The sequence below is a fragment of the Lycium barbarum genome, chromosome 11, assembly GCF_019175385.1.
Source record: "Lycium barbarum isolate Lr01 chromosome 11, ASM1917538v2, whole genome shotgun sequence".
Classification (NCBI taxonomy): Eukaryota; Viridiplantae; Streptophyta; class Magnoliopsida; order Solanales; family Solanaceae; genus Lycium; species Lycium barbarum.
The window spans coordinates 20,728,479-20,740,017 of record NC_083347.1 but is presented as its reverse complement, the minus strand read 5'-3'; the positions used below and the strand labels follow the sequence as shown (position 1 = coordinate 20,740,017).

General features: G+C 36.8%; 1 protein-coding gene across 1 annotated transcript; it reads right to left on the bottom strand.

Annotated features, from left to right (window-relative positions):
- Positions 1 to 83: 83 nt before the first annotated feature.
- Positions 84 to 10,896, bottom strand: LOC132619100 (DNA topoisomerase 1 alpha-like). Its single transcript, XM_060334064.1, has 16 exons — positions 10,739 to 10,896; positions 8,136 to 9,248; positions 7,857 to 8,051; positions 7,439 to 7,519; positions 5,796 to 5,855; positions 5,571 to 5,665; positions 5,257 to 5,413; positions 5,026 to 5,151; positions 4,457 to 4,537; positions 4,247 to 4,337; positions 4,025 to 4,158; positions 1,256 to 1,324; positions 1,074 to 1,163; positions 777 to 880; positions 528 to 696; positions 84 to 420 (listed from the first exon to the last, which is right to left on the bottom strand). The coding sequence occupies exons 2-16, from the start codon at positions 9,204 to 9,206 to the stop codon at positions 352 to 354; spliced, it is 2,592 nt and encodes an 863-aa protein (XP_060190047.1). The 5' UTR covers positions 9,207 to 9,248; positions 10,739 to 10,896; the 3' UTR covers positions 84 to 351.
- Positions 10,897 to 11,539: the final 643 nt, after the last annotated feature.

Genomic DNA, 11,539 nt, shown 5'->3' with positions numbered 1-11,539 from the left:
AATCCTTTTAAAACAAGTTAGAACATCAAAAGCTGGATATTGAAAGTATTCAAGAACAGAAATTAAATCAGAAAGAGAGGCAATAAGGTAAAACTCACCCCATAAATTCAGAAGTTCCTTACATTACAACAGGAATTTGTCGGGCCAGTCAGTAAACAAATCAAAAAATTGTCAGACAACGATCAAGATCTCTTCTCTTCTTTTTTTTTTCCTTCTTTTAAAGTGAAAAAATAATAGATTTTTTTTTCCTATTCTCTTTCCAGAAGCGAGGGATGGGGGAATGGAACAATTGGTGTTACGAGGAAGACTGGCTATGAAAAGATGTCCTACACTACAACAGCCGCCAAAACTTTAAAATGTGAAGGTTGGTTCAACATCCATCGCCCAGGCAAACTTTGCTAGAAGAGACTTGTTGAACATCTGCATGGAGAAACAAGGATCAAGAGAAAACCACAATGCACGAGGTCAATTAGCGGTAATAGAAGAAATTCATGGAAGTATACTTTTCCTTAAGACACTGGCATTACCTTTTCGATGGGAACCTCATGGCGCTTACACCATGCCACTGTGATCCTAGGATCCAGATAGTTGATTTTTGATGTGCCCAAAGCCACAGTTTTCAAGTCTTCTTTTGTTTCTATTTGCCTCTCTATATTCTCAATCTTCACATTTGTTTGATCTATCTTTTTCTGTAATCTGCAAACATTACACTTACATGTGAGCAACTAAAACAAAAGAAAGGAAAAAAAATCTCCAGTTAAGGATAGCGATTGTACGCTTCAGGGGTTAAGGTCCTCTTAGTCTTGCCATCAGCGCCCTTCACTGGAGGCTTCCCTTTTTTGGCCCGAGCCAAATCTACTTTGAATTCTTCTAAAAGAGCCTGATGAAAAGACAATTACAACCTAAGGAAAATGAAATTTCACTTGGCTACAAGTCAACTGCAGGTAAAATATCATCAACAAACCATCCTCTTCTATTTTGATGGAATAAATAACCAGTCGCATTATAGAAGGTGCCTTGTCACAGAGAAATGGAACTAAAGAGAATGAACACTGATAACAAAAAGTAATCACCTTTAACTCATCTATCTTCTCATTCAACTTTGAAATTTGTACACTGTGCGACTTTGAAACACTACGTTGGTGATTACAAATTATTGCAACCTGCAACACGAAACACAAACATAGTAACGGAAATTTTTATAACCAGTGTCCCAATCAGAACTAGTACACACTATTTTTCATGGAAGTCTTACCTCTTTATTTGCCAAATTATATACCGCAACTTTCTCATGGAGCTCCCCACCTTGTGTGAGCTTACTCAACTGCCATCAGTAGCAATGTAAATCAGCACAGGAAAAACAAAATTTTGTGCATTTGTAATGAGAAAGGCATAATGGTCTCCACTTCCAGTTGCACAAGCATGGATAAACGCATACTTCTTCAACTACAATCAGAAGACAAGCATCTTCCCCTCAATTAAACTCACAAGTTGAGACTGAACAAATGCTCCATTCTTAAAATGGACTTGAACATAATCTCTAATTTCGCACAAAACCAATAGTAACATCTATTAATTTGAGACAGCCAAGAACTAATTTGTGCATTTTATAAAAAGACAAGAATATCAACAAATTTTCCAGTCTTCAGGGCTCTGATTAGTGATTAGTGAATTTAGCAGGTCCTTTCCAGAAAACTTCAACTTCTAGTTGAAATTATCTTATCATTAGACTCAAACTGAAAATATTTTAGTCAAAGTAAGCATCCATTTATCAAGATAAAAACTGTTCAAAAGCATACAACAACTAAAGACTCAATCCAAAGTTATTCCAAACTAGTTTGAATCGATTATATGAAAACTCACTATTAGTTTCACTCCAATTAGACCTGTGTGGTTCCAACACTCAATAATGTAGTTATCTAACCCTATACTTTTTGCGTCTTCGTGATGCCTACTAATGAATTCTCCTTACTTAATAAAAAGCAAATGTGGTTCTCAAACCCAAGAAGTTCTCTACATTTTCTACTTGCATACAAAACTCCCAAATAATTTAAAAGTTTCTAGCAGTAACTGGACTGAGCATACCAACAAGCCTAAGCCTTAAATCTCAACTAGTTGGTATTTCCTATATGGAATTTTTTCTTCCATTGTGCTCTATTTTTCCCGCTGCATGTATTCCAGATATTGTTGGTCTTTAGAAATAACTTCCTTCCATGTGATTTTATGACTACCTCCTTTTAACACCTTCAACTATCAAGATTTCGCAACTAGAAACTAGTGCACCCGAAGATCTACATAGAATACCATCAGACCATTTCAGACAACTTTTCTCATTTTATCCTCCTATATATGCTATTTATACTTATTGTTGAATGCGATCATTTCTAACTTATATATAATCTTTGTATATCACATCACACATTTATCTTAACATCCATTTCTACTACACTTATTCAAAACTATTCAAAAGCAGCCACATCAAAACAACACCACCTAAATCCCAAGCTAGTTGGGGTTGGCTATGTGAATCCTCATTATTCATGTCCACATGCAATAAGTCTCTATCCAATAGTTCAAAAATGTAGGTTCTCTAGCACTAGAAATTCTCTAAAAAGATTATAAAACAAATTCTTACAGTTTTACTGGCATATACATTTTTAACAAGACAAAGACTCCTTCTGGCATATACATTTTTAACAAGTCTAAAAGACCCCTAGCGAAAATTTCAGACCTAAAGAAAGTACTAACAGGACTAAAACTTAGCAACCAACTAACTGGTATCGTCTATATGGGGTTTTTCCTTTCCATTATGCCCTATTATTCATTATGTCAACACGGATTCCGAGAGATTGCAAGTTTTTCAGGAATTCTTTCAATTTAATTCTAGGCCCACCTTATCCTTTTTAACACCTTCAATCACCATGTTTTCACACCTACAAACAGCCACATCTAGAGGTCGACATAAAACATGAAAGAACAATCTCAAGTGACCCTCTCTCATTTTATCCTTTATGTGTACTACTTGCACCTTTGTCGAATGTGATCATTTTTTATTTTGCTCTAATCTTGTATGACCACACACCCGTTTAACATCCGCATCTATATGAAACCCATGTTGCAGATAGGCTGGACCTTTGAGGCAAGTTCAATATTCACCCTCACATAACATTGTCCATCTAAAAATAGTTTTATAATCTATAGAAGAACTCACATAACACTCCGTAAACACTTCTCTATTTCAACCATCCTATTTTAGTTCTGTAAGTAACATTTTCATCTATCATCCTTTCCCTTGGCGAATCGAGACTAGATATATAAAGGCAGCCAGAGAAAGAGTATCACATAGTATAGCTCATCAAGTTCTCGAAAAAAAAACAAGCAAGTTGTTAGTTCTAAACTACCACAAAAACTTTAGCTTAGTGCATTACTGCATTATCCAACTCTAACCCGAATGAATCAAACTCATATAAGAAAACATAAATGGATAAGTATATCCTTCTCCTAGTTGTCCAACTCTGACCAAACATATTAGTCAACCGACTCAACCCAAGCATATTCATCCACCTATTACAACATCACAACCTGATCAAGATGGAAAAAAAGCAGCTTCCCCCTTTCTTTTTATAAAAGGTGAAATATTATTTAAGAAGCTGTCAGGCAGTTCCAAGATAGTACTGCAACCTTCCCCCTTTTTAGGGGTAGAGGGGTAACTCTGCCTCAGATTGCTGATCCCACACCTGATGAGGGAGGAGAGTTGCAGTAAATCGACAGCCAAGGTAAAACTCGTCAATTTATGATGAATCCTCACAACCCCAACTAGCTCCGGTTGACAAACAGTAACTTCTTTTTTGTTTTTTTTTTTTTTTTTTTTGGGGGGGGGGGGGGGGGGGGGGGGGGGCCTTGGTGAGAACTCTTTTTTCTTTTTCTTTTTGTAATTTTACATCTTTCAGATGATCTGAAAACACCGTTTAGTCATGGGTAACACAGTAGTAAACAGAACTTCTAGTCTTATAAAGCAACTTACTTGCTGTTCCAATGTAACAGATGCATTATATGTACGAAATACTTTTGCTGTGAGGCCTGGCATGAGTTCCTTCAGATGGGCATTAAGCTTACTTGTATCAAGCTTGTCAAAAAGATCGTCACCACCCTTTTTTCCTGAAATAAAAAATTAAGTGTATCCATGTATCTCACGAAGGATAAAAAATTAAAGATTCATTCTAGAACAAAAGCAGCATTTACTAACCACTTCGGAACTTTTGAATAGCTTTAAAAACAGGCTCATACACAGCCACCTCATTTTGGTACCTGATAGAATCTTTACCAAGAAAATCGAACTGAAGAAAGCAAAGTCAATTCTAAGCATTGGTATTAATTGCACGAAACTAGAACCTGTAGAGGAGTAAGTTCTCTAGAGCTCTTCCAAATTAGCTTTTGTTAAATAAAACCACAATACCTTCAAAATATTTGGAGGTACTGGCTCTACATTCTCTACTTTCAAAGTACAGCAACCAACTGTATCAGCTTCGTCGTCATCCTGCATCGCATCGAAATATAACTAAGAACACTTACGCAACCTTTGCATCGTCCCATGCCTCTGCAGGCAAAAGCATGGTCCTTCATAGAAAAACTATTAAAAGCTGGAAACGGTCTCACCTTCAGTTTTTTTGGATAAATTGCAGGCAAAAGCATGGTCCTTCATAGAAAAACTATTAAAAGCTGGAAACGGTCTCACCTTCAGTTTTTTTTTTGGATAAATTGATCTCTGATTAAATTAGTGTGCTTTGTGTTTTCTTTATTAGTGACATGGTTTCGACTACCCCTTGGTAAACTTATGTCAACTGGAAAGAGAAGATTTAAATATGTTGCTATAATTTCCTGTTTCTATGCAACTGGAAAAATGCTTCTGAAAGAGACATGACCTAAATCAGCATCGGCAACCAGTTTAATTTTTACTCTCTTTGAAATCTATGCTATCGCTAGTTAAATATCTGGCGGAAAATAATAAATTAGTGTTCCTGGTACCTTCTCATTCCCTGCCCTCAGAGCTAATTTATCAATAAGATAAGTTGCAACTGCAATCTGACGCTTCACAGGATCTGTACTTGTAAAATCTTTTGTATATGCAGATCTAATGCCTTCTATGTAATCCTGCAACCAAGAGACAGTTATAGCCACCAATCATCCATGTGCAACCAGTCACAATTTTTTTAAAAAGGTCATTGATCAGAAGTTTGCCAATTGCCTTCATTGTACCTTCAAACGCCTTGCTTTCTCATACTTTTCCTTATCGCTTAGCCCTTTCAAGGCACTACTGGCTGCCAGGAAAACGTATTTGAATTCTCTTGGATTAATAGGGTCATTCCAGAAAGCTAACCATGTTACAGTGTTGTCATGCCTTACTTCCTTCCATCTGCCAAGCCAACGAGGGGAAGAAAAACAAATGAAGGTGAAACCCTAGTTTTTACCTTGTATATGGTGCGCAAAGAGAATATTTCAACTTCCTTTAACATCCTCCAAAAGATAGACTGTTCTTTCAAAAGAATAACAGGAGAGAAAATGAAAAGAACCTTTGGCCAGGGATGGGGCACTCCGGTATTGGAGCACCCTTTCCGATATTTATTGTAATATCATTTGGCCGGATCCGTCTCTTTAGTTTTCCCATCTGTACCATTCAAAGCAACATCCATCAATATCACAGTGAATCTTGAAGTACCTAAACAGAGGAATACACCATTCTGCACATAGTAGATTGTTTTGGACAGTTTAACCCAAAAAATGTAAGGTCAACATACCTTTGGATGTTCTCCACGGCCACGGAACAATCCAGGAGGTTCAACCCGAAAGTTCCCAACCTGCACATAACTAAACGGTTAGATAATTCGCAGTTCGTTTCCAAGTTCTCTATGCTCACTATACCATGCATGGGCTTTTCTGATTTTAGAGGTAGATACCTACTGGGGTGAAAAACGAAAAGAGAACACCATTCTGGAACATCAAACTAAAAGGAAAGGGAAGCTCAGGATTGAGAGTTTAGATAAAGCTAGCGGGCTCAATATCATAGGGCTAGAAAACAAAAAAATACCATAAAAGGGACGTACTTATTTTAACATGAAACAGCACAAGAATGGGGGGAAAAATCATCCAGAAAAGGACTATGAAGCAATTGGCAAAAACATGTGAAAACAATATGTTACAATGGATTACAACATCTTCATTCTATCATTTTATTTTTTCTAAATAGTCTCTCGAGTAATAGCACGTATCAACATGGCCGTAAATCCCACTCAACTCCCCATGAGCTCAAAGTTACACAAATCATAAAGTAACAGAAGCAAACAGAACTTGCTCCACCAGACCCAGAGCTAGAAGTCTCTGTTCCCATATAAAGACTATCCTCTCCTTCCCACACATACATAAAAGAAGAGGTATTTCTAATGTGATTCTCAAGCAACAGGTAACTCTATCCACCAAGGCTAGGACAGATGGGAAGAAATAACCTAGTGCTTTTTGTCTTTGCTGGATTTGAACCTGAGACCTCATTGTTCTCAACCCACTTAATTGACCACTAGGCCACACCCTTGTTTTGCATTCAAGGAATGAACATTCTGACTCTCTTTGCTTGTCTTTCCACTTTTCTTTTCCTTCTTAAAGGAAATCCATGTACTTTAGCAATACATGAGAATGGGAAGGCATTTTTATTCTCTTTCTAGCTGACGAATCCTGCCTAGAATACTTATCACATGCAAAACCAAACATCACATAAGGGCAAGAAGTATGGATAAATTAGAACAATCACTCTTTTCACATCAAGAAGCAAAAAAACACATCAGGCCCCATCCAAAATCTCAACAGAGTTATAGAAACAAATGAAATGTTCTTGGAATGGGCAGGGAAATACATTTAGGCAATCATAAAAATCTACCTTGAAAACCTGCAAAATCCATTTCAATGCAATTTAAAAAAGAACTTCCTTAATAAGAAAAAGAACCTTTACTCAGAGGAAAGTAATTTTCAAAGATGAAGACAAGGTGTTCTACTAACTATACCCAACACATAAAGGAAATAAAGCTCCCCAACGTTGATTAAAATCAGTCTAGAGAAGTCATTGCTGGAATAGCACCAGATCAGAAAAATGAAACACATAAAAGAATTTTGACTGCTTCCACCCAACCAAGAAGTTGTGCAAGCTGGATAAATGCATTCCCAATAAGAGACGAAATTACCAGAACAACAACAGATGATGTTGAAAAAAAAAAAAAGAAGAAACACCCCCAGAAAAAGAAGCTATAAGACCTCTTTAGCAAAAGAAGAAGACGTAAGACCATCTTACAATCCCATTGGGATAGTTTTAAAAGATAAAACAATATCATTCGCTTAAAAGTACCATTTATGAAAGCAAGACAATGCTAAAAGCTAATGTTAAACGGAACCACACCTTCTCTTTAACACCATCAACAATAGCCCACATGTACTTCTCTTCTAGCTTGAGTTTCTCTTCTCTCAATGCCTTCTTCTCCTGCAAAATAGGCAATTTGTTAGACAAACATTGAAAACTTTTATGAGCTTCATGACCTGGCTATTAGGTTAACCAAAAACATAGGTACGACCACTTGATAGGACTGGGAAGCAAAAATGTCAGAGACTTGGTAACATAACAGCCAATTCGACAAAATGCCACACATCTTTTTGACTGATGAGAATTTAGAAGTTAACAATTTGGCAACTCATAAAGAAAGCTAACCAGAGATTAAAAGATAGAAAAGTAAGAGGAAAATGAACTAACAATGGAATAAGTCACAAAATAACTACAAATTCTCATATTTCGTAGCTTAAATTTTTATTAATTCACTTACTTCTGTACTCATTAGCTTCTTCTTCTCCTTCTCCCTCTGATGCCACTCATATATTGGGGTAAAATCACAGCCTTCTAAATTTTGAATGACATGGTTTTTTCCAAGTATTTTTCTCCAGTCACTCCAGAAATTCTCTCTGAACTGCTGTTTACTCATGTAATCAGTGTCTAACATCACGGCATACATTGTTGCAACCTGCAGGCAGAAAGAAATTGCTGTACTAAGAATAAATTCACAAAGACACGAATGAGACACATACAGCCAGAAAGAGATTGAGACCTCTTCCTGCTCTGGAGTAAGATCCACTGGCTTTCCCTTGTAGAGCATCTTAACCCCATGTGGTTTGTATGGAGGTGGGAAAATCACACCACTGTGTTCCAATGTAGTCCATTTTTGCCCGTCACCAGAGCTTGGCTGCAGTTTTGACGACTTAGAGTACTTGGAATTCTTTAACTTCTTCTTTGTTTTCTTCATTGATGACGAAACAACTTTAGTTGCTTTCTTTGCAGATGACACTTTACTAGCTGAAGCGACTGACTTTTTAATCCTCTGAGATATAGGAACGTCGTCTTCGTCGTCCTCTGTCTTCTTTACAGTTTTAACTGACACTTGCTTACTAGAAACAGAAGTAGATGCATCAGAAAATCTAGGCTTTTTAACTGAAGCCTGAGCAGCAGACTTGACCTCGCTAGGAGGTCTCTTACTTAAAACTGTTGTAGATGGCAAACCATTTTGCCGAATCTTAGGCTTAACTTCTTCAGAATTAGAAAACCTGCTAGTGGAAGCCCCTGCATTGGATTTCATTTGAAACCTTGATGCCAAGGGAATTTCATCATCTGAATCCTCTTTTTTGGGAGGTCTAGACTTCTGAACTGATGCTGAAGTACTCTTCGATAACCCAGAAGGGAGCCTAGCACTCAATGGTTTATCATCTTCAGAATCCTCAGCCTCATCATTAGGTTCAGATTTTGGTTCAACAGCTTGCTTCGACTCCTTAGGAGCACTACTGGATTGTTGATTAACACCTTTTGCCTGATTACCTGTAGAAGATGATGGCCTTGAGTTTGGTGCAGGAGATGTTCTGCCTGATGAAGGCGATGCTTTTGGACTAGTGAAAGGTGAAACTGCAGGAGATGCCCTAGAAGAGGAGGCTGTCTTAACTTTATGAGCACTGGAGCTCTGGCCATTAGGAGAACGTACACCAGAAACTTGCCGCCCTGATCGTCCATCCTGCCTCTGAGATGATGAATTCGACTGATTCTGCTTTGACGTTCGTTTGAAAACTAAAGGCTGATCATCTTCATCCATATCATCCATCAGATTTGTTTTGGCAAAAGCCTCAACAGCCATGATCTTGCTCTATGCTATACTGTCATATAATGTTCTCCTTATCTGTAAATGATTTTTCATATTATAAGGGAGCAACGGTTAAAATGCAATAAAAAGGAAAAAGCAAAGGACATCTAGAGAACAAAAATTGAAGTACATCAGTGTGACAAGGCTGTAACAGAAAGCCAAAAGGGAAAAGCAAATGTATAACCCCAATGGAAAGCAAGAAAACATACATCTAGTTTCTTCCCCTCACAGCTAGTACAATAGTACAGTTGTAGCATAGGATAGAAGAGGAGCTAGCTTGTTACCTATGGGTTTACGGTAGCTTTTGCCCAGACCATGTATATGAACTAAGAAATGAAATATTTGACTATGCACCCAGTTATTATCGTATATTAACTTGAAGTTGTTGTAAGAACCCACAAACTTCAAATTTTGAATCTGCTTCTGTTATAGGTACATTATGACCTTTCGTGCCAAAGCAATTCCAGCTTTTGGTAAATCCAGTTCCAGTTTCTTCTTGTAAATTAGTTTTTCCGTGTTCCCTCTTCCCAAAGACTAAGTTTATTTCCCATTATCTTGGCACTTATCCTCGAGAAATCAATGCCCTCCCTATCACACAAACAGAAAGATAGCAGGGGATCCCTTCCCCTCTACAATTGTTACGCATGCAGCATGAAACGTAAAATTCACGCAGCAAGCCAAATGCAATTTTTTCATGTGGAACACTAACTAAATTTAAGGAAAATGTTTTCCTAGAACACATTTTCTTGGAAAATAAATGGATTTCTTCCATATTTCTAGTGTTTGGTAAGTAATAAAAATAAAAAAATTATCCCAAAAGCATTTATAGGTAATCTAGTAAAACTCTATTGGGGTGGGGAGTGGGGGTTGGCAGCGTTGGGTGGGTGGGAAGGACACGATTAAATTAAATGTCACTTATGGAACTTGTTTTCCCTACTTCCATTATGGAAGTCATTCTTCTCATTTTTAAGGAACTTGTTTTCCTAGAGAAGATGATTTTCAAAACATTCTGACCAACCAAAAACATTTTCCGGAAAATGTTGTAAATGTTTTCTTCTTCCACACCAAACACGCCCTTAATTTTCAGTTAGCTTCCTTCTATTCCAACACAAAGCATAACCCCAAATCCAGAAGCAAATTAACCATTAGCATCCTGATAACTATGAGCTCAAAATATAAAATATGCATAAATTTCATCTCCTTTATCCTTATTTCTAAAGATAAAAAATCTCATCTTTTAAATAAAATGTCATAGAAACTGATTAGCAATATCACAGCTCAAGAAACCAGTTCCACATGGTTAAAAAAAATAAAAACTAATGTTCACAAACAAAAAGAGCTATGAGAATTAACAAATCGGAAGTTTAAGTTTCCATTACAACAATTTAACAACCCTTATTTCTCATATGAACATGCAAAAAAAGGGGGATTAGGGTTTTTTGTTGCCACGTAGGACAAAATTAGAAGAGATATATATATATATATATATATATAGAGAGAGAGAGAGAGAGGGAGGGTGACGTCACCGCAGGGAGATGGAATTTTTCGCCGGAAAAAGAGATCGATGAAGAGGAAGAGAAAGAGGATGAGGAAGAGTGGTGGTGCTAATTTAATGGAATTTCGAACCCAAGAAATCACACACTTGAATTTTTCAATTTCAATTCATTCTTGTGAGCTTAGCAGGCCAATCGGAATTAATTTTGGGTCAGAATTCGATTCGAACCGCCATTCTCCCACTTGCACGGCTACGTTGGATTTGGGCCTTTCTCTCTGACCTAGGACCTTATTGGGCCTTCGACTACACTTGGGTCATTTAAATGGGCCCTCATTGTATTTTTTTGGGAAAAAAACATAAATGGGCAATATGTTAAAAATATTTACAAAATTGTAGCAATATTATTTGATTAACATTTCGTAACAATTGCATTCAATAAGAGAATTCTTCTTGTTCCATGATTTTAGGGAGTGTTGTGCTAATTTCACGCTAAACTCATTTCCTCATCTTTTCTCTCTCTTCCAAAAGAATGCTTTTGCCACAATAATAATTTAATAATAAATGGGATCTTCCCCTATATTTTTGCTCATAAGATTATCTTCTTGGACGGTTTTTCCCATTCTACTTCCCCTCCTAGTTGATTAAATATATTGACAATGTCGTTTTTCCTTCTTTTTTTTCCACTTCCTCTCTAGTCTACTATGGTTTCATTGTTCATTCATAAGTGAAAAAAATTGTTATATAGAAAGTATACATCGAATAATACATTTTATATACCTAGTATAATTTCAATATATCTTGTATAATAAATTGTATACCTCATATAATAAAT

What these genes read in the sequence shown, in the direction of transcription:
- LOC132619100 (XM_060334064.1), bottom strand. Translation starts at nt 9,206, where the DNA reads ATGGCTGTTGAGGCTTTTGCCAAAACAAATCTGATGGATGATATGGAT. An exon ending in AGAAGCTAATGAGTACAGAA is followed by an intron (nt 7,520 to 7,856) that starts GTAAGTGAATTA and finishes CCTATTTTGCAG; the next exon opens with GAGAAGAAGGCATTGAGAGA. An exon ending in ATGAGGTTCCCATCGAAAAG is followed by an intron (nt 421 to 527) that starts GTAATGCCAGTG and finishes TTCTCCATGCAG; the next exon opens with ATGTTCAACAAGTCTCTTCT.